This window comes from Manacus candei, unplaced genomic scaffold (genome assembly GCF_025592945.1).
Source record: "Manacus candei isolate 608988 ecotype Guabito, Panama unplaced genomic scaffold, ASM2559294v1 h1tg000041l, whole genome shotgun sequence".
Taxonomy (NCBI): Eukaryota; Metazoa; Chordata; class Aves; order Passeriformes; family Pipridae; genus Manacus; species Manacus candei.
In genome coordinates, this window is record NW_026138089.1 from 7098760 (window position 1) to 7120474 (window position 21715).

General features: G+C 39.5%; 1 protein-coding gene across 1 annotated transcript in view; it reads left to right on the top strand.

Annotated features, from left to right (window-relative positions):
- The first annotated feature begins 10791 nt into the window (after nucleotides 1–10791).
- Nucleotides 10792–21715, top strand: part of VEGFD (vascular endothelial growth factor D) — a 30427-nt gene continuing 19503 nt past the window's right edge. Inside the window, exon 1 of the mRNA XM_051795047.1 lies at nucleotides 10792–11441. Within this exon, the coding sequence (XP_051651007.1) occupies nucleotides 11352–11441 (90 nt within the window). The 5' untranslated portion in view covers nucleotides 10792–11351. The remainder of the gene's footprint in view (nucleotides 11442–21715) is intronic.

Genomic DNA, 21715 nt, shown 5'->3' on the forward strand with positions numbered 1-21715 from the left:
TAACGTAGAATTCTTAGAAAGGATATGAGAAAACACATTCTCCAGTGATTATATATATCCTTTATTAAAAGGACACTGTCGATATATCCAAATTGCAGATTACTTCATAAAAAATTCTATATGTTGCTAGAAAAATGGTATTTAAGGCTTAAATGGACACAGAGTGACAGAGAAGACATTATGGGATGGTCGTGTGCAGACAATGAAATGTAAGTCAGAAGATTATTTGAATGACACTATCCGCTTTTTGAAGAGGACTCCTCTCCTTTGTATCATCTTTTGAATTTAAAATATGTACTAGCCATTTCTTACACATAGTCCATGCAACAACAAAAGATTTTGGGCCATCCTTTATAAAAATCCTCTATATGTTTTGAGAAAAGTCTGGCTGCAGACATCTAGTTTGAAAGAAGAGGGAAAAGCACTTTCTTTTTTGGTAGAAACACTGAGGAAGTGTGACTCTCAATGTATTCAAGAAAATAATTCTTGTAGGGATTTTGAACTGATTTTAAGAGAAACATAAATATTTCTGAGCAAAAAAAAAATTTCAGAAGTGTTTAAAAAGAACATACAGCTCAGTTCCCATCATTTATTTTCTTATTTAAATGTCTGTTTTATTCAAAGATCCTGATGATGCCAAACAGAAACTTGAACTTCACCATAGTGTATTGACTGACAGTGACTGCTCAGTTTGAGAACAAGGTACCTCTGCCCTAAATGATTACAGTCTGAAAAACACCTACTGACAATATTTAATATGAGATTTGTTGACATTGTTACCATAAGCCATAACTGTGGGTTCATCACCTTTATGACAGCCTTCAAAGTATAAATTTACAAACATACTCTCAGAATTTTAGATCAAAAAGCTCCTATATACTTCATAATGCTTGTGTTTTTTATTAATTGGTCAATTTTTTCTTGATTTTCGTGATACATACCAATCCTTCAACCTCTGTGCTAATTGTGAAGGTGGAGCTATAAAGGGGACCTTTCCACTGACATCAGCAGGATCAGTTTCACCTGGACTGATCGTTCCTTTTAAATTTCTTTTGCAATTTTAAAAATTCAACTAGACCAGAAAGAAGTTCTTTTTCCTAAAAATTGGACAAAAGGACAAAAGGACAGTAGAAACACTTAGCATGCTAACTATTCTCCAGATGAGTTTGTCTCATGTGTTGCCTACTTTTCCAGCCTTGGGGATCATCTGTGAGATTGTATTAAGGAGATAGTGTCTCTTTGGGGAAGCAGACATGCTCAGTCACTATGATTCTTCATGAATCTACATCCTGGTGGGATTTCTCGTCCTCTGTCTCATCTGAGTTTTTGCTCTGTTCTGCTTCCTCTAACGCTGAGTGCTCTTTATTGTAGCAACAATAATGGTGGGTGGGGTGTTATGCATGCCAGAGAAATTTTCTGCCTGTGAAGTCCAGCTTGGCAGAAAGATTCCTAAGTAATTATCTATTGAAATGTGTTTACTGTATTTGCTTTTGTCCCTCAATAGTAAAAGGCAATTAAAATCAGAGAAGTAAACGTTACTTGTAGCAAAGGCCCTAGAAGATTCAGAACATTCCTAATTCCATACATTTTCTAAGCCTGGGTAGTCCTTTGGACTATTCATATAGTGCTGGATGAGAGAAGAACAGGCCTTCTCCCTGAGGTCAAGATACATTTGACCAGATTGCTTCTGTGAGCAGGTTGTGAATCTGGGCTATGTGGCATTTGGCCAGACGTCTCCTCTAAGCTCCATGTGATGGTCCTGTGGCTTTAAGTTGTAATTATCCCTTTCTTATGAATTTTTAGACATTATTATCCTTAATTACTTAATTATTAGATCGTAATTATGTATGTACCATGCCTTAAGGCACGGCAGGAAGACACTTCTGCATGTTTGAAGATGCAAAGCTTGCTTGAAGACTATCGTAAAGCTCTGTGTGAGGGCAATCAGGGAATCCCCTTGCTACAGCCTTCAAAAGAGATCTGTGGAATGATCTATTGCCAGGGCCAGATTTGGGTGTTGCTTTGGAGTGAGATAACTAGAGTGGTCCAAAACAGGACCATGGAGCAAGGTAACTGTGAGAGAAGTAACTGCAGAGAAGCAGAGATCCAATACTTACAACTCTGTCACTGTCTCTTTTATATTTAACAATCTACAGGCGTCCTTAGTTTCCGGTCAATTATGAAAAAAATGATTAAAATCTGCTTATTGGATTAAAATCTGATTTTCAGTGTCTTTTATGGAGCCTGAAAAGAATTTACATCTCCAGCTCTTTAAAATCTTGCACTTGTCAGACAAGGCCTGATCTTTTTACTGAAGAATTCTGTCAAAGTGAAACATTAGAACAGCAAGAGCTGAAGATTTAGGCACAAAGCATGTTTTGCAGGTTTTTTTTAGTGTTTTAAAACTTGTTAAAATTTTTATATTAACTACTACTGTTTTCTAACTTGTTACAGCACTGCTCCACTCCCAGAGGGCTTTTCTTTGTGGGTTGTTTGTTGTGTTTTGTTTTTTTTTTTTTAATTTTTATTTCTTGCTTTAATAAGTAACTCCTATTTTGGTATCTAAATAGTATTCACTTCTTATATTGGATTTTTTTTCTATAAAATTTCTCCACTGCATTTAAAGAATAATGTATAATTGATATGAACTTAATAGTATCTCATTATTTTACTTGGTTGTTGTCTTTCTCCTCTTTTTTTAAACAGCACAGATTGGTTTGCTGCTCTCTCACTGCCCTCCTGAACCTAGAGGATTTTGTTATGAATACCCTGGTCAAAAGGTAGTGCTAGAGGCTTAAGTTCATGGTATATTCATCAAATACCAACAACACAGTAATTCCCAGATGGATAAGGAGGTCTCTCCAAGCTGTTGTGATGCTATAGAATAGTCTGGTTAAAACCTCATGGTTTATAAGGCCAAGCAAACTCTTCTACCCAACACCATCATGAGTGGTGGGTGATCCATCAAGCTTTCTGTGTTATCTGAACACAATTGTAGAATCTTACACTTGGGAGCAGATGTGGGGAACAGCAGGCAGTGGTTCATCCATAAAAAAATAAGTTTGCATTGGGTGTGAGACCAGCAGGCTCAGAGATGAATGAATACCAGGGCACTCCTTGAACTGCTTCAGGATTCCTCCCATCCTTTGAGAAGCCTTTATGGCACCTGGTCTTGTGAACCCTGGCATCAGTAATGGATGGGCATCAGAGATAAATAGATCATTTCACGTAGGTGACTGATCAGATGATGACAGCTGCTTTGATCTTGCATGCAGGCAGTCAGAGCTGGAGCAGCAATAACAACTTGGGGATGAAATCTCTGTAGAAGAGTCAGTTAGCCAAGCCATCTTTTATTTTGTCTTCAGGAGGAAATAGATGGTGAGGTTGACAAACTCTGTTTATGCTTATACATTATTGATAGCAACAGGATGTAATAAAAATAGGAAATGGGGGTTTTCTTGTGAAAACACAGAAATGCTTTTGTGATTTGTGTCAAAAAATCATCCTATTAGAGCTAGAGATGAACTTTATGATATACATACTTTACAGTATACATTTACTTCTCTAAACATTTGAGAGAGATCATTAATTCTCCCCTGCCGATGTCAGGGACCTGATTTATCCTTTTATTGGCCTAGTGTTTGTGAATGTTAAAGCAGTGAAACCAAATGTAAATAATAAACATTTCATCTGCAAACTTTAATTTGCACCAGATGGATTTTATTTTTGTATTATTGAGCTGTTGTTACTCTAAAGTGACCTCAAATAGGTACAAGTTCTGAAATTAACTTTTGAGGCTTTGCTGTGATTGTAAACTAGCGTGTGCACACTCTTCGGTTGTTCCGTGCAAGGATAATTATACCAAACCCTATATTTGTTCTCTGATCACCTGCTACATATGGATATATTCCTCCAAAGGATGTTGCTTCAGGGTGCTACAGAAGTAAGTAAGGAAATTACCTGTTGAAAATAAATGTATAAATCCTTCTATTACCATCCTCTTGCTGTCCTACCTCCTACAATGTAGTTTCAGCTTTTCTCACACTTGTAGCAAAATTTTCTCCCTCTGAACCTTCTAGCTTCTACTTCTCTGCCTGTTTTCTCTGATCTGTTAGTTGTCTTTATTTGTGAAAATGTCTATATGGGGAGTGGGAGTCTCAGTTTGGGAGAAATGCTGGGTGAAGGCAGTTGTTCCAAAGACTGCTGAAAGTTCCTCCAAAAAGCTGCTTTGTTTTCAGCGAAGACAGCAAGAGGCAGGGAGGGTGAAAACAGGTATCTTTAAGCTATCTTGTGTTTCTGGCTTGGCCTTGGAGTTCCTTGCTGTCTTTGAGGGGCAAGATGTTTTCACAGTATACTCTGGCTATACACACTGAGTCAAGAATCTGAGACTCAGGCACAGAAATTTCTTCCAGGCGGTTGTTTCTTTGTATTTCAAGGCCTCATCTCCCTGACAGGACAACAGAACTAGGAAGCAAGAAAGATCTGAGCCCTGGAACTTGGCCAGGCACTTGATCTTGAGGTATTCTGTATTGCTTTTAAGCAAGAACTTTTAAAAATCAGATTGGATATATTAAAATATCCAGAAAAAGGCCAAAAGCTAATTCACAATTTAGGTAAATACATTTGACTGTGAGACTAGGTATTCATATTTTCTGTTCTGATAGACTAAGTTATGCCTACAGTTCCACCAGTTGCTTATGTTGGCAAATTCTAGCCTGGTGTCCAAAGTGCAAAGATGAAACTAATCTTGCATTTTCTACTTCTGTCATGAAGTCTGCCTACCTCAAAGAAGTGTCATGATGACTTGGGTGAAACTCTCCAGGAGCACTTGAAGGTGATACTGTGGTAATGACTGCTTCAGAAAATATTTTTGCACAAATTCAGCTTTAACTGACCAGGCCTGCAACGTATATTGGTTTCTTGACCTTTGTGAGTGCAACAGTCACTAGAATAAATGAGTGTTTTCTCATGTAACAGATGCTATTTTCATCATTATAAGGCTGTGTCAGATCTCCCTGATGTCTTGTAGCTGCTCTTGTATCACCTTCCACCCTACAGTCACTTGGATTATGTTGCTGCAAGACTCTACTGGATGAGAAGAAAATAAATGTTCGAAGTACAAGCTCTACTATTGCGGTTCCACATGGAACTTGCTCAAGACATTACCAGACACTGCAAGGTTAAGGAGGCTGATGTTACCTGCAGTCACATCTTTCTCTTAAGAAATTCTGGGCTTGATGTGCATAATGCAACAAGTGTCTATTCAGTTACACAAGTTGGTGCAAGTTGCAGATACCCTTAAGTCCCAGGATAATTTAGCAACAGTGCCACGTGTGCTGGAGAAAATGGGAACGTATTATTATTTTCTTCTTTACAAGAATCCATGAGTTCATCTGTTTTGCTCTCAACACATTCAGGATTCAGCAGTCTGGATACTCACTATGCTTTGCAGTTATACTTTCTTACTCTTCAGTAGCAGAGGATGAAGCCACAGAATGAATGTAGCCATTGAATGTTCCTGTTGAATTCATCCTCTTGGTAACTGCTTCTTTCCTTGGCTTTGTGAACTGTGTCAGACACCCGACTTGAACAGGTAGTGATCCTCAGACATACCCAAACACCAGCCAGTGTTCCACAGTCAGTCTGGAGGCAAGGGCCTGGCTACTGTCAATGAGATAGGTGTGAAGGATAGCACCTGGTCAGAGCTCCCCCTTGCCCTCCTCCCCTTTCTTCCTTTTCTCCTATCCCCTTCCTCTGCACTTTTTTCTTTCCCTTTCTTCTCCTTAACTGTGAGACCTCTTTTATCCTTCTGTTCAGCTTGCCTCACTTCTCTGTAGAAAGAAGTGAGAACTTATAAAAGTCACAAGTGAAATAAAGGCTTGTAAATGCTATTACATGCCTCTGTAATTAAATTTTGATTATTGTTTCAGTTGTGCCCTCATTAATAGTTTTGTAAACACAGATGGATGTGAAGACAAGCAGACACAGAGCTCCCATTATTGTAGATAAGTATGAATTACAGGAATCCAGAGGGAGGTCTTGCTCTCTGGATCAGAGGCCCTGTAGGTTAGACTTCTAAGAAGTTGTAGTTACACAAACAGACAAAATGGAAGCACAGAAACAAAAGAAACACAAATTTCTTCATACTTGGGCTAGCTAAAGCTGTTGCTCAGCACAGTAGCCATCCCTAGACTGATATTCCATCTTTCCAGGCATTAGACATTACAAATGTGAACTAGAAGGGTAACAAGGCAGCTGTGCTTTTCATGAGGTTGGGGTAGAACCTATTCAAAAATAGAGCAATTCAAAGGTGTTTTCATCTCTCAGAAGTTCAACCAGCAATGTTTGTTTGTGATTTTTATCTGCCTTTTGCTGACAGCGCTCCTCCATTAACAGCAATGTCCCTCCTCCGAGCGTGGCCACAGCATGGGCTGGCACAGCACTGAGCCGGTGGACGACGCTGTGGCTCGTATTAGCTAAAGCTCAGAGTATGCCGGCCCAAGGGTGTGCTTGCAGCTTGTGTAGACATTCCCTAGTGAACTTTCAGCCAGCTAGATGAAGGTATGGATAGCAGTTTAGCCACGGCAGCCTGGAGCGCAGCAGAGGCACAGCAACCAGCGGCATTTACCCACTTCTCCGGCAGATTTTGCAGACTGCTCTGAGCTCTAGGTTTGCTGCAGCAACTAGACAATTAAGTGATCTAATTTAAGGGTAGTTAAAGTGTAACCTGAGGAGATGAAGCAGCGTTCTGGCTGGCGTGAGGGCTGGCTCTGGAGCTGGCTGGGTGGAGCTGCCCACATTGTTCCTCCAGCCCAGCTACGGCAATATTCTTGTGCTCTGAATCTGAGACTCTGTAGATGGGATTTTGCATACTTTTTTTCTAAATTTTATCAATCCAGTTTAGCTTTAGTGTGATATACAATCATTTTGCTATTTGACAGAAATTTCTAATGCCAGTAGCCATTATATTAAACATTGCTTTATTTCAAAAAATGCTTAATAATTACTTGATAATTAACTTTAAAATGTGTACTGAGTGACTTTAAATTGCCATATAACTGCAAGGTCATGAGTGTCTTATTAAATCTAAGTTAGATTCTTGTTTGCAATATTGGATAAACTGTCCCAATTTTTTTTTTCTAGGTAGCTTTCAAGAACTACAAAAGTTCCTCTGTGTGTGGATTACTTAGAGGGAATGTACAGATCTGCTTATAGAATCATCTCACAAGTACTTAGTGACTTTGTTGGGAATAATGTTATTATCCTGAACATTGTGCCATGTTCTTCTAATGGTGTGGAGTTTTCAAGTGTGATGAAAAAATACTTTATTTGAAGTAAAGCCAATGAAATGCCTTTATTGATCTCTAATTTTAACTTTGCAGTCTGAGACTGATCAATTTAACTGGAGTTTATTTAGGGCATATTGTCACAAACCTTCCGTGATCCGAGTAGTCCTATTGATTCATGGCTTAATCTTGTGTTAAAAGCATGAAACATCCTCCTTTCATGTTTTGTTACACTTTTCCAGATGAAGATGATTTTTGTTGGAGGTGTTCCCTTTCAGTTTTGTCTGGCAAATAGTCTGGCCCTGTCTGCAGGTGCAGTTTGTTTTCAGATTATGGAAGGCATTTACCTGAAAGAATTTCAGCTTGAAGAATATGAGTTTCAGCATTGTCAAGAAATTCTGTTCCTTGGGTGTGTACACATCCAAGAAATGCATGAGTTAAATATGGTGCTGTTGTTTGAGTTGTAATCATCTGTACTGGCCTTTTTTCTCTTTTTATGCTGTGAAGTCCAAGTATAGAACTTGAAATGCACCATGGTAAGTAGTTCTGGTAAATAAGGTGCACTTGGTCTGCATATAATACTTTAAAAATTAGTGGAAAGTACGAAGAAATTCATACATCTACCAAGTTCTGGGTCACTTCTCTTCCATCACAAAAACAGAGTATGGAAATCAGTGATTCAGGGATTCGGTGCAATGTGTGTGAGACTGTTACTTTGGAAGAAAGACTCATGTTTCAAATATTATTGAATGAATTATACATAATGTTTGCAGATAAGTAGACTTAAACATTTGAGACATCAATGTTGATCAATATTTGAAACAGACTTATCTAAACTAAATTTTTAAGCTCTTTTTGCAAAGAACTGAGTCATTGCCACAGTGTTAATCTATTACCTGCTCACCTGAAGGTAACATAAACGTTTGAAATCTCAGTTCATTACGCAATATTTAGCCTTGTTGACATCAATGGAAATGATTATTCCACTACAAAAGTAATGTAAATAGTCCTCCAAATTTTATTTAAGTACTCTTTTATACAGTGCTAGATTTTAAAAGAAATACAAATCCAAGCCCTGCACAGAACTGAGCAGGTGGTTCTACAACAGCTAACTGAGATAAAAGAAGAAACTAGAATGTGTGTATTGTTAACTTGTGTTCATATGTTAAATGAAAACAGAGATGTCTGGCCAGACAGCGAGTCTGTTCACTGCTGTTGCAGGCAGTCTGCAATATAATCTCAACATACTTCTGAGTTTCAAGCTCCAGTGCAAAAGTATTTAAATTCTTCTTAAGCAGTAGGCAGGAAAAATCATAAGAAAGCTGTGTGAAAGGCAGGGCTGAGGTGATGTTGAAGGGAGCACTGATTCATATTGTGAGGTGGAGGAGAGAGAAGAGCTATAGGGGATGGGATGGGCACGGTCGTACGGATGGTGAAAATGCTGTTTCATTATCAGAGTTGCTCTGCTGTCCTATCACCTGGTTTCTCTTGCTTTGCCTTTGCTTTCACTAACAACTTTGAGGCAGATTTAGAGTCCTCTGCAGTTAACAAAAGGTTTTTTTCCTTCTCTGCTAGTCTTTATGTCTGAGTCCTAAGGGAAAGACTAGCTATTTTTTGTTTTCTGCCTGCAGCATCTAACTTGCTCTCGTATAAATGAGTTTGATTCAATGCCTGAGGGTCAGTTCGGTCTTCCTGCCCAAAAGCCCACTGAAGCAAGAGGTGGAGTGACCTTTTCTGGTGAATGGTTAGCTTTAAGAAAGATGCAGGTTTGGTCTTTCCAAATGTATTTGTAATTCAGAGCTGAATTTGGTAAGTGACAGTGATGAACTAAAACACATACAAAATATTACTGAGATATTTCCCTCCAACATTTCCTAAACAAACAGCCTTTATTTTCTAGTGCTAGGTTTCTCAGAGTCCTGTAGTTGTGGTTCCTTGGCATTTGGCACCAGCCCTGCCAGGGCAACAGAGCAGCTCATCCTTGCACTGTGCTGGAGACTGGCTGTGTAAGTGTCCCACTCACAGGCTTTTAAGGCATGAGGACACGTGCTGCTTATTGACTTTTTTGTGAGTCGATTTCTGTGTTTCAAATGACCCCATAAATGAGAGGTAAGTATGGCCAGACACTTCCTCTAGTTAACTGCAGATCGATTGAAAGTTATTTCCATGCAATCCTAAGACCATAGTGGTTATTTTCCGTTTGGTCCCTTATCCTAAATCTGTGCATCTGAGGCTATGGCACATTAATTTCTTTTATCAGGCTTTCAGCTCCTGCAAGGAGATGGATATTAGTATTGCAAGGGAAACAGAGACATTAAATGAGGTCAAGGTGACTGTGTGTAAGTATTAGATAACACATTAATTTAAAATTATGAATTAAATAGTTAAAGTATTTTAATGGTAAACTACCATACAGACACAGGATGGCTCCTGTAGCGTGGGGCCTGCAAAACCATGTGAATATTGCTGGCAGCCTAGGTGCAGGAAAGGTCTGAGGGGGAGCAGCAGGTACACAGACAGAGCAGCTTTTCCACATCCATTTCAAAGAGGTGAAATTCCTGCTGTCTTTGTACAAACCAGTGTGGGATGAGTGGGGGAGAAAACAAAAAAAAATGAGAAATGGACTGCTTTCACAAAACAAGTGGCAAAAGACAAAGCTAAAAAGTAATACAGTTACACATGTTTCTAAAACATAATGACAGTTAAATGACAACAGCTGGAAAGACTGGATTAAAACAATTTTTTCTCTAATGTCAATTTGTAATGAATATTTAACCTATCATTAAACTAATGATAGGTACAGAAGCGTGACTTGTATTTAAGAGAACACTTCTTGGACATCAGAAGGAGGAAACTAGGGCTCTGAAGTATTATGTACATGCCTGTTTTATGTTAACAGCTGAAGAGTCTGATTCTGCAAACACTAAGATATGTGAGACTGGAACTATTCTACTGAACACAATATATTATACGAATACAAAAATATAGATTTAACATGCATAATTATCAGAGCCTTTGTCTATGTTATAATTTTAAATGTTAGATCTCAGTTTTTAAATCTCCCTTTTTGACTGTGGAAATATACAGAGAAAATGCATGCTCATCTTCAGGCAGAAATTATGATTTTATTTTACTGCAATAAGAATAAATTTTGTCTCTTTATATCTGTAGCATCATGAGCTTTCTTTTTAAAAACCCAAAATCTTGTTTGTTGTCAAAGGTAGTTCTTAAATTTCCTTTTTAAAAATCTATTCAGAAAACTCTCTGACACATAAAACATGTTAAAAAAAAGTCTTTCTCTTTTCCTTACCTCCCTCTGGTTTTGTTTTTTTTTTTAAGAAGTAACTTAAAATATGTGTGTGGTGTAAGAACGTGTGCTGAAGTTTCATGTTTCAGGTAATCTTCTTTAAAATAATGGGAGTCTAGATTGCATCAGTTAGCTTAAAAGCTGCTATGCTATTGGTAGGAACAAAATGGGATTAGAGCCAAAATTTGCCTGTGTTACTGCCAAAGTCTGTATCAGATTTAAGACACATGCTTCTGCAAGCTTCCCTGAAGGTTGTGAAAAAAGTTTTAATACAGAGTTGGATTACAGCTCTCGGCTCAAAACACTGGCCATTACACACCATCTTAAAAGCCTGCTGTAACACGGAGCACAGGATCGAGCAGATTTCTTACATTTTCTGGACCACAGATGGATTTCGAATGCCTCTTTGTGTCTTAATGGAAGATATATTAACTTCATTAACTAGAATCCATACCTGATCCCTCGTGAGTGTGTATGTGTATACATACAGATATATATCTATTTAAAACTTCATCATGATTTTATTTCAAGTGTATCTAAAATCTGCTCTAAGAAATGACATTTTCTAAATGGACTTACAATTGTTTTGAGCAATAAAGAGACAGATATTTACTCTCGGATGTTGAAATCCTTTGTGAGTTTATAAGAGAAATTCTGGAGCCTTTTCTGTACTGGTGGTAGAGAAATGCATTTCGAAACAGACGCCTCTAGCTGTATGACAACGACTGCGTAGTAACCTGTGGATTTGAAACATCAGAATGTACAAACCGTGGGCAATTGTGAATATTTTCATAGTTTCTTTTCTACATCTGCTGCAAGGATCTGACTATGAGAACGGATCTGTGAAGGTAGGTGATCTTTATTTACTGTGCTTCTTAGTTGTCAGAATTACCTACATTTAATGTGCAAGGTGATAGATTTTTGCTCTTTTAATACCTGGTTGTTGAGGTTTTTTTGGTTGCAGAAATGTTACCAGCCATAGAGGAAAATTAATCTATAAAGAAGTTAAATCCATATTCTCTGTTTAACATTTTGTTACTTTTTTACTAGCTATTAAATACCTGTTGTAAAATTCATTCTTAAGTTAAAATTTTGGTGTCAGTCAGTTATGCAAAATAAAAGCAAAATCTGAAAAAAAAAATAGTGAGTCAGAGCATTTAGAACACTTGTTAAATACACTTTTTTATTTTGGGTATTTATAATTGCAGGAATTGAATTTTTTGTATTGAAATTTTTCCTCTAAAGACACGTGTTCATCTGTTGCTCACTTGTTTCCCAGAAATCAGAGAAACATTCTTCTTTTGCTTAATTAGGAGATGTTATACAGGATTTTAAAATCAATGACAACTAGAAATAATAGAGCACATTGCCTGGAAATTAACCTTTCTTCTGAATACAATACATGCAACAAACTTTCAGCTGAAGTCTCACGTTGAGAGTAGGATTATTCAGATCTAACTTTCTGAGACAGTGTGAGAATATCCAGGACAATAATTTAGAAAAATCAGAACAAAAACTGGAACAAGTTCCTACATGTTCAGTCTGTCCAAAAATGATTAATTCAGTGTGTGGTCCAGAACAAATTATTTGTTTTTCACTAGCAGAGCAAAACAAGATAATGTTTTTGTTTTCACTTCAGAAAACCTCCTGCTTGCAAGAGATGACCACACACTAGTCTGTGAAGTGCGCTGCATTCTGACCTGTGCTTTAGAAAAGAAATGCTAAGTTATGTGCCTAATTGCAGACTGCTGTTCCCAGCCCAGTAAGTCAGCAGTGGTGAGCTATGTGTGCCTCAGGATGACTGGTGACTAACCCCTTTGCCTGCTCACTGTTCACAAGCTTTTAATTTACAACCTCAGCAATGAGTTCTGTGAAGACATTAGGAGCAGAGTAATCAGTCTCGTACACATTACCTTTGAGAACTGCATGACAAATCACTGGTTTGTATATGTAGGAATCACTTCATTTAAACCAGAAACTGCTTTCTAATACAGAATACTAACCACTGTATAATTGGCAGAGGTGATAATTCTGTCCTCATGTGGGACACAGGTTTATTCAGCATAATAGTAAACCCACTAGAAAGTCCTTTAATTAAATTTTGAAACCATATCCACTTTGCCTAGAGTAAATTCAGGAGCTTTTCTTGCTCGTTTAAACTGTTTTATAGATTATTCACTGTGATAGGACTGTCCAACCAACATATGTACATATGTGATGATTTTCACTGAAATTCGGGTACTGCTCTCAAGCAGCCAGCTTAGCCACAGGGTACTGTACTTAATAACAATTCACTGATAGTTTCCAAGACTATCCTAAAGGAATCTTGTAGATCACAATAAAGAGGGCTGTTTCACATGCATTGGCTGCTGATTGCCACAAGGAAAAGACTGGCTTTCTGCTTGTTCTGGCTTTTTGAGTGTAGACAGAGATATTTGGCTAAACTGTTGATTATATTTGTTTTAATGTTTTAAGAAGGATGTTTGATTTCTAGGTTGTTTTCTCATGTATGAACTATGGCCTTCTGTGTGCGTACATATGTTGATATACACCACAAAAAGTCCTTGATGTTACAGTGTTGGATGGTACACAGGGTTATGCCTATTCTTACCATTTGCACCTCAAATTGAATTTGCAGAACACAGAAATTACATATTGCATTCACCTGCCTTACCTTATTTTTGCAAAGTTCTTTAACTTCAAGAGCAGTATTACCTGGATAAAAACCCCGAGGTCAGAGTACAGGTAATACACAACTAATGAGACCTAGGAAGGGTTAAGCACTAGCAACCTGCTCTTCCCTGTTATAGGAGTCCAAATAGCTGAGCTCAGCCCAGGATACCTGAAGTTTTAAACTTGTTGATGCTTTAAACCATATCAGGTGGTGTCAGTGTGGTATCATGCAATAGAGTTTTGGGGGGCTAAGGATTTAAATACTCTCTTATCCCCCTTCCTCAAATATCCTGATTAAAGATGTGAACGTTAAAAAGCTTATGTACAAGCTGCCATGATTCAGCAAGTATCTCCATGGCAGCTTGGCTTTTCCCAACTCTTCAGAAATGCCATCCTCTTCTGGGCACAGGAATTCCTTTTCCCCACCATGTGCATGAGTGTCTTGCCTGTTAGGCCCAGCTCCTCCCTCCTCTCTCCATTCCTGACCTGTTCTACTCCAGCTTTTGACTTGTGTTCCCTCACCTCCAGGACTTAGGGTCTCAGTTTCCTCATTGGTCTTTCGTTTGTGCTCTCCAAGTGCTGCCCCCCTTCCTACTTGCTGCCTTCTGGGTGAGGATGTCCTGCTTCTCGGAAAGCATCAGGAGTCCTGTCCAAGCTCCTCATAGACAGGCCTAATGGACCCTTTTGCTTTCCAGTCACGTTTGACCATGGTCCCTGCATCCCTCCTCCATCCCTAGCTTCTCACTTTGTCTCTGTGGTTGTAACTTCCTGTGTTTCCTTTTCCTGACCCATTTCTAGCTCTGGTCTCCAAGGATGCTCTCAGCCTCCTTGGCCGGGTCTTGCCCTCTTACATTAGTGTTCATCTCCTTTCCCTTCCATAGGCAAATCCAGCAGCTTCCTTTCCCTAGTTGCTGGATGCCTGTGGCCTGAGGGAGAGGAAGGGCAGTTCTGTGCTCTCAGCCCCATGGTCTGGACCTCCAGCAGCCTGCAGCAGTGTCCTGCTCTGCTGATGAATGGACTGGAGTCAGCACAGGACCCATATGCGGAAAAGCCCTGGCAGGCCTCTGCTGCTGCTCTTGGAGGCTTTTACATTTGGGTGAATTTTTTTCAGAGATAGCAGGAGACATATCTGGGCCAAGAAAGATGCCTCAAGTGTCAAAACTTCACACCTGTGACCCACAGCAGGGAAACACCAGACGTTTGCAAAGAGGAGACTGACAGAAAATGTTTTTGAGTAGATAAAACAGGAGCTTCATCCTCAACTGCGGGCAAACTATTTTGACAGAGAAAGCAAACAAAATTATTAAAGTCATTTTGAGGCAGGCATCTGGCATGGAAAGTTTCAGCCTGAACATTGAATGATGTGAGGCACAACTGGAGAACAGGCTCATGATGGGAAATAGTGGGCAGCCTCAAGCAGGGGCAGCACATCCATGCAGGTGTCCAGCAGGGCTCAGCTCTGGAGCTGGGCTAAGGTAAAGGCTGGCAGTCATCGCCCTCCCTTGCACGCAAGTGGCTTGGTTCAGTGTGCCAACCTGACATAAAAAGTCTTCATGGAACAGTTAGATTTCCACATGGGTTTTCTGAAGACTGAGCATTACTTTTTTAATCTATTTTTTTTTCCACCAGGAAATGCTTTAAAAATTCTTTGTTGAAGTTTTTTCCCGAAAGTCTCTTACATTTTGGAATCCCTAGGCTAGAGAACCGCAAACTTCACTGTCTCTATTCCTGCTTCTCCACCACACATTTTTCTTCTCCTAGAGCAATGACAGACATAGGTGACTTTTCCCAGAATTTTAAAATTAGATGCAAAGAGCTATGTCCTATATTCATCAGAGCTGAGGCAAATTTTTTGCCAAGAAAAGCCAACGATCCCTCAGAGCTGCTTCTGCCCTCCAACACTAAAACCACCTCTCTAATGAGGCTTCAAGGTCTTGATCTCTGAGAATTTGAGTCTCGTTGCTCCTTGCCCTATTCTGCCCCTTTACATTATTAATGAAGTGTTGCGAGGCAGGCAAGAGCAAGGGACAACTGGTCATGCCCAAGTTAAACAGTCTCACAGTCTTTTCCTCTTTAGAGGTCTTCTCCCCATGGTGAATCCTCCTTTGGTTTGTTAGAGAGAAACCTACAGTGGATAGGCCTGAGGAGTGTCACTGAACTATAAATCTGCTTTCTGATCAAAAGACCGAGGGTTAGACATGCTTAGCTGGGAGGTAAACATGGCTGCTCTCTGTTACATGCACTGCTTTTTCACAGCTAAGTCTTTTTTACTTCTTCACTAAACATTGATAGAGCCTTGAGTGTTCGTTTTTGCTCAAACACATCTTCTTAGATTCAACAGTCTCATATTGTCACTGTAAGCTGGACAGAGGGGGAAGCCACTTTCCAAACACAGCTGGTACACAGTCCTTGTCCACTGATGAGAGTGAAGCAGCACTTCCCCATCATCCTGAGGCCCTGGACCACCTAAGTGGAGGATGCTTTGCCCTTGGGAAAGCATGGAAATACTGGAGACCATCACACCATGAGCAGAAGGAATCAGGAAGCTCTTTACATCTCCCTTCCTAGAGCCAGCTGGAGTCTGTCTGTCTGTACAATCAAAACAGCTCTGTGAAGAAACCTGAGCAGCAGAGCTTGCTGTAAGCTTTTGTCTCTGTAATTACCACTGACAGTGTTTCTCAGATAGATCGACACACCTCTCTAATAACTGCTTGCAAATGCTGCTCAGTTTCTAGAAAAGTTAGATTCTAACACATCTTCCATCTCATGGGATGTCTTCCATCAAGGCAGCTCCTGAAAGTACAGCAAACTGCTCAACTGCTAGAAAAAGCAACTGGAAATGCCATTGGAAACAATTTCTCTGTTTAAACTAGGCTTTTCATCCTCAAATCCAGCTTCCTTTCAAAGTTAGGAAACTCTTTTAAACAAATATTATGAAATTGTGGTTTTCAGAAGTGTTTTATTATCCCAGTTTTGTCACTGCTGCTTTTGATTCTCTGTGATTACCATCTCTGATAGGCATGATGAGCCAAAAATGTGTGAAAATGTACTTGCTGCATTCCTGCAGAAATGATTGTTTGTGCTTTTCCTTCAGAAATGGGAAGCTACCAGGGAGGTTGTGAGGGAAGTCACTCTGTTCTGACTTATCTGCTACTGCCTTGACAGGGTACACTGAAGGATAAGAGAACAATCCTGTATTGTTACCATGCCACACAACATCCCTCCTTGCTCTTATCAGTTTGGAAAGGGAACTACTAACACATTGCTACTTTATCAAGAGTAGTTCTTGCTCATGAGAAATAGAAAAAAAATCCCTTCCAGCTGCTGATCCAGTCCAGTTGATCTCAGCTAGGACTGTAATGTCTGAGAATTGAGCAGAGCTTGGAAAAGTATATCAGGCTGTGTAGATTAATCAGATGAAGCATTTGAGATATGAATTATAATAGTCAGATGTTTGAAATTAAGACAGCAGTAATTAAAATTAGCCATCAGTTGTGGCTCTCATCTGAAAACCTTGTACAGTACTTTTTACAGTTACTGCTACAGTGGGATCTGTGTTTCTTTCTCTCAGGGCAAGTAAGTCCAGGTATAAAACTGGCCTTTGCTGTTTCTTGGGCTTGGCTTTGAGATGTAGTTCCAAAAAGACTGTATTGATCAGCTTTGCTGGGGGGAAAAAACAGCCCAAGATACTCTGCTGCAGGGAAGTAAATCTGATACAATAACTTTCCTACAGAAACCCTTATTCCTTAGCGATTTCTTATTCCTCTTACTACGTGCCATTCCCTTATCTACTTCTCTGCCTGGTTCTTACCTCCCCAGCATGTTTTGCAGATCTTCATTCACCTTGTTGGGATTTGAGGAATGGAAACAAAATGCTGAGTGCCCCTACTACGGCTGCTGAGATCTCATTTGCCCATGGGAAGAACAAGCAGAATTACTTTATTTTTTAATGTCCCTGTGAAAAAGCAATATATGGGCTTCCATATCAATGAATAGCAGACCAATTGCGTAGGCTATTTTAGTTTGCTTACATTAGGAAAAATTCAGCTTCCTGAAGGACATCTGCGTATTTTTTATATTTTCCTCCTAATGTGAGTTAACATGTGCAACCACTCAGCTGGTGGTAGGACGCCATCTAGGGTCCTTGCTGCTTCTGCAGAGTCCTACTGAGTACAACTGACATGCAGTTGGACACGTGGGATTTGGCAATCTAATGTGGGCACCATATGGATAGTTTGGAAAGGTGTGACTGCCTTCCTTATTATCAGGATGTCAGGATGGGTTGGTCTGAGCCATGCTGTCAGATGGGAGGCACCCTGTGTTAGTTTTGGTTGCAGCATGATCACTATTTGAGTGCAGTTGGGGAGGGAATTCTATTTGAGTCATGTTGAATTGTGAGAAAGTTGCATCATGTTACTATATCACATGTCACTTTGCACGTAGAGAATGTGCCATACTAACAGGCAAAACTTTTCACTTTAATTAGCAGTGTGACTAAGAAACCATGTTAGGATATTTTCCTCAATTGCTAGGGAAATATTACTTAAGAAAAATTACAATTCCAGGAAAATGTGTGCATGTGATTGGGGTAACATAAGTTCATTCAGTATTGGCAATGGTTTTGCTTTGTGAAGTGACATTTTGAAACCCAGCTGTCCAATTGGCTAGTTACACTTCCAAAACTTTTACTGAAGTGTCTTGGGGCAAATCCAGAAACCAGTGAAAGAACTAACTGAAGGACCCTTCACCACATTAAAAAAATATTTTCAAGTATTAAAAGAATACATAGGCATCTGATTTCATCCAGGTCTCTGTTACTGAGCCATTCCAAACTCACTGTCCAAACCACAGTGACTTCCAAAGAATGGACAAATATCAAAAGAAAGTGACTACAACCTGGACGTGCTTTTTGTAAACACATATAATATGCTATTTTTGACATGTGTGCCCTGTCACAGTGTTAGACCAGCACTTAACCTCGTGTATAGTGAAGTGAGTTCTACATAATGTTTTTAGCTGTACTCTGTGTTCAGCATCACAACTGCCTCAACACATTGCTGCAATGCAAGACCATACAAACCAGGAAACAAGTAGAGGCTCAGAAAATGTACTGTAAGACTCCCAAAGCTGTCGGTAGCATTTAGGATGTATCAGCAAGTTGCCTCACTGGATATTTATGACAAATCACTTGTGTTTTTTCACTTATCAAGCGACTCTGATTGGCATGATCACTTTAGGAGGGACCTAAAGGTAAACTCTCAATGGAGATGATTAGGCTTGAACAGGAAGAAACTCCATACCTTAGCACACCTACTCTTTTCTTCCATCTACCAGTCCAGCTTTTCCATTAATGCCAACAAAATCATGCACACTGAATGTTGTTACCTTCAAAGTCACATTCAGCTGCTGTGAGGATGTTTCCCATGAGAGCCAAAAGACCTGGCTGTGGGAAGAAGGATTTGTTTAATGAGATTTGTAGTTGATACTCGGAATATTTTCTGGCTGGAAAAAAACTCCTCATTTTGGTGTAAAGATACAGCTGGCTAAAAGTATATAGTTGTAAGAAGTATTTTGATAAAATATTATCAGTTTCTGATTGCTTTGGACATGAAAAATCATCTGAATTCCTTTGAGATTTATGCTTTCACAAAATCATGTACGATTTTTCAGTTACTTGTTTTAAATATTTTGATTTATTCAAGACAGAATACAACAACCAAAATGTCTCATCTCTGAGGATTTTGATAATGTTAGCACGCTACTAAAGTACAAGAACTCTGATTTGTTTGCTGTAGCACCACAAAAGATCTATTCTAGTTCAAAAGGCCATTCAAAATATAAAACAGCTGTTCTCTTGAAACCATGGAGTAGTTAATGTGATTTATTTATGAACACATATCGTCTTCAGCTAAAGTAGAAGCTGTTTTATCACACCTTGACCACGAACTTTAGGAAACAAGTAATTAAGTCTCCAACCTTCAGTGGAAGTAGAACTGGAGCCCAGCAAGACAGACTCTCAAGAAGGGGAGTCTGGAGGAAACTTTTTACTACATTGAACATTAGAGATGGAGCAGTGCAGAGCTTGCTCTCCAGTTTTGGGTCTCAGTCAGATGGTGTACTGACAAGGTTTTAGCAAAAGCGGCTCTCAACCATCACATCTGTATCAGTGAGAAATGTGACAGCCCCAGGTCAATGTCTCCCTGTCAGCCGCCTGACACCTCATACAACACCTGATCAAACTATTAGTTTTATCATTTTATGTCCTTCCCAAACCCACAAGTAACATATCTGTCAGTCTCCCTGTAAACTGTAGTGATCAAATGAATATTTAGTCTGGACAAGGCAGTGCACTGAGAGAGCTGAAACTTTTTTAGAAGAGATTTGAGTATTCGTTTACAACAGTCAGCATTTGAAGGTGGAATGAAGTGTTTCATGCTCCTGAAATTTCATCCATGCTTCTGATAATGATGACAAAGACTGTAACAGCCACTTAAAAATCTCATGAAAAGCCCATCTGTTTCAGAGAACAATATTAGTAGGAAGTCAAAATATCTAATTGTTTTTTCTCTCTGTGGTCATGTTCACTATAATTAAAAATAGCTTATTTGTGCACCAATATTACACAATGATGCTTCCAGAGGGGATGCAGCCAGGGATGAGACTTCATATATCAGAAATTCATAGCTGACAGAGAATCAAAATGATGATTTTACTGTAGCTGTTGAAAAGTAAATGCTCTTTCTCTCCTCAGAAGTGAAATACAATGGTGATGATAAAGTTACTGGAAGCTAATATGTGTCAGACATGTGGCAGAGTTAGATGCCTCATGCTAGATGTTTATGTGGTGATGCAGTTGCTTGTTGATAAGGCAGTAAGTGACTCCTCCAAGCCTCATGTTTTCAAGCTGCAGAAGATTTTCTCACTATTTTATTATCCATTATGCAACACCCCAAGGATATAAGATGCTGTATTAGAGACAAAATTTGTTATGATAAATTTGGCAATGGTTGAGCCCCTGCTATCTCCAAATTGTGGTCCATCACTCTGAGCAATATTTTCTGTGTTTTCTTGGGACTCCCTTTTGGGTGAATACCTTCCTCTGTTTTCTCTTGTCTTTTAGTTTGGTTGTAGGCACCAGTTTAGGTATTATCTCTTTATTTTGTGTTTGTACCTGACTCCATACTCATAGGAGACACAATAATGCTAAAATACTACTAATAATGATAAAATACCTCAAAGGAGTTCCTCTTACTGGAGACTCCACGTAAGCTTGCCATTCTCACCAGGAAAATGTAGAATCTTTGTGTTGGCCTCACAATGGCAGGAGCTGCTTTATTTTCCTGCCAAGAGAGAACAAAACTTTTCCATGGGAACTCCCTTTCAGTTTCCTGGCCACATCAGCTCACAGTCTGTGTGCTGTGATCCACAGCATGGCTGGGCAACCACCCCGTAGCTTTGTGACCGGGAATGGAGTGCATTCCCCTGCCCAGCAGCTGCCAGCGCTGGCCTTCAGCCAGCCCCAGCTCCTTCAGACCCTGGTGCAGTTGCACTTCCTGGATGGTTATATTTGTGTACCTCATAAATTGCTTGTGCTTTGGATAAGGAGAGAGGATTTCATCTCATTTGACTGCTCTCAGTTGAGTGGGATTCAGGTCCCCTGGCTACAGCTAAGCTGGCGATCTGCTGGTTCATCTTTCAGCATCAGTGGAGAGGAAGAGGCAGTTTGGAGGCACAGTTTATTCAACAGGCTTTAGAGGGAGATGAATGTTCCCCCAGTGGATCTATTTTTCTCCATTAACTGTGAGAGGAGTTTTAGATAACTAGTTCATATTCAGTCAGGTGAATAGAATCATAGAATCAGATTATTTTTTATTTTTGATAATTGTGGGATGTTAGGGAGCTATAGGCACTCTATGTCTGGAAGATGAACCTGCACTTATAATCAGCTCATACACTGTTGTAAAAACACCTTGGGGAATGCATCATGGAAGAAAAGAAGGTTATTCTCAGGTGCAGCATACACAGAAGCAAAGTTCCTTGGTATTTTCATGTGACAACGAATCATCTACCTAGTATTTAAACTGGTTTGAGTCTAGTTCTGAGATTAGTCTTCAGGCAGCTCTGGCACAAGGGGAATTCAGCTTTGGGTTGCATCAAGTCTGTCTTCCACACCATTTCTCTTGAACTGAATGCAGTTGCTACTGCTTCAAAAAGCACACAACACTGGCATGAAGGTTCAAAATGTCCTCGCATGCTACCAGTACTCTGTGTTCAAGTGTCCTCACTTTGAGGTGAAACTTCCACCCCTCCAGATTAGTTAATTTTGAAAGATTTAGTCTGACCTTAGTTTAAGTCTTTGGCCAAGTTTGTGATACAATGACACTAATAAAATCATCACTCTGTGTTATGCAGCTACAATCTGCTTTTACTGGCAAGATAAAACTGTTAC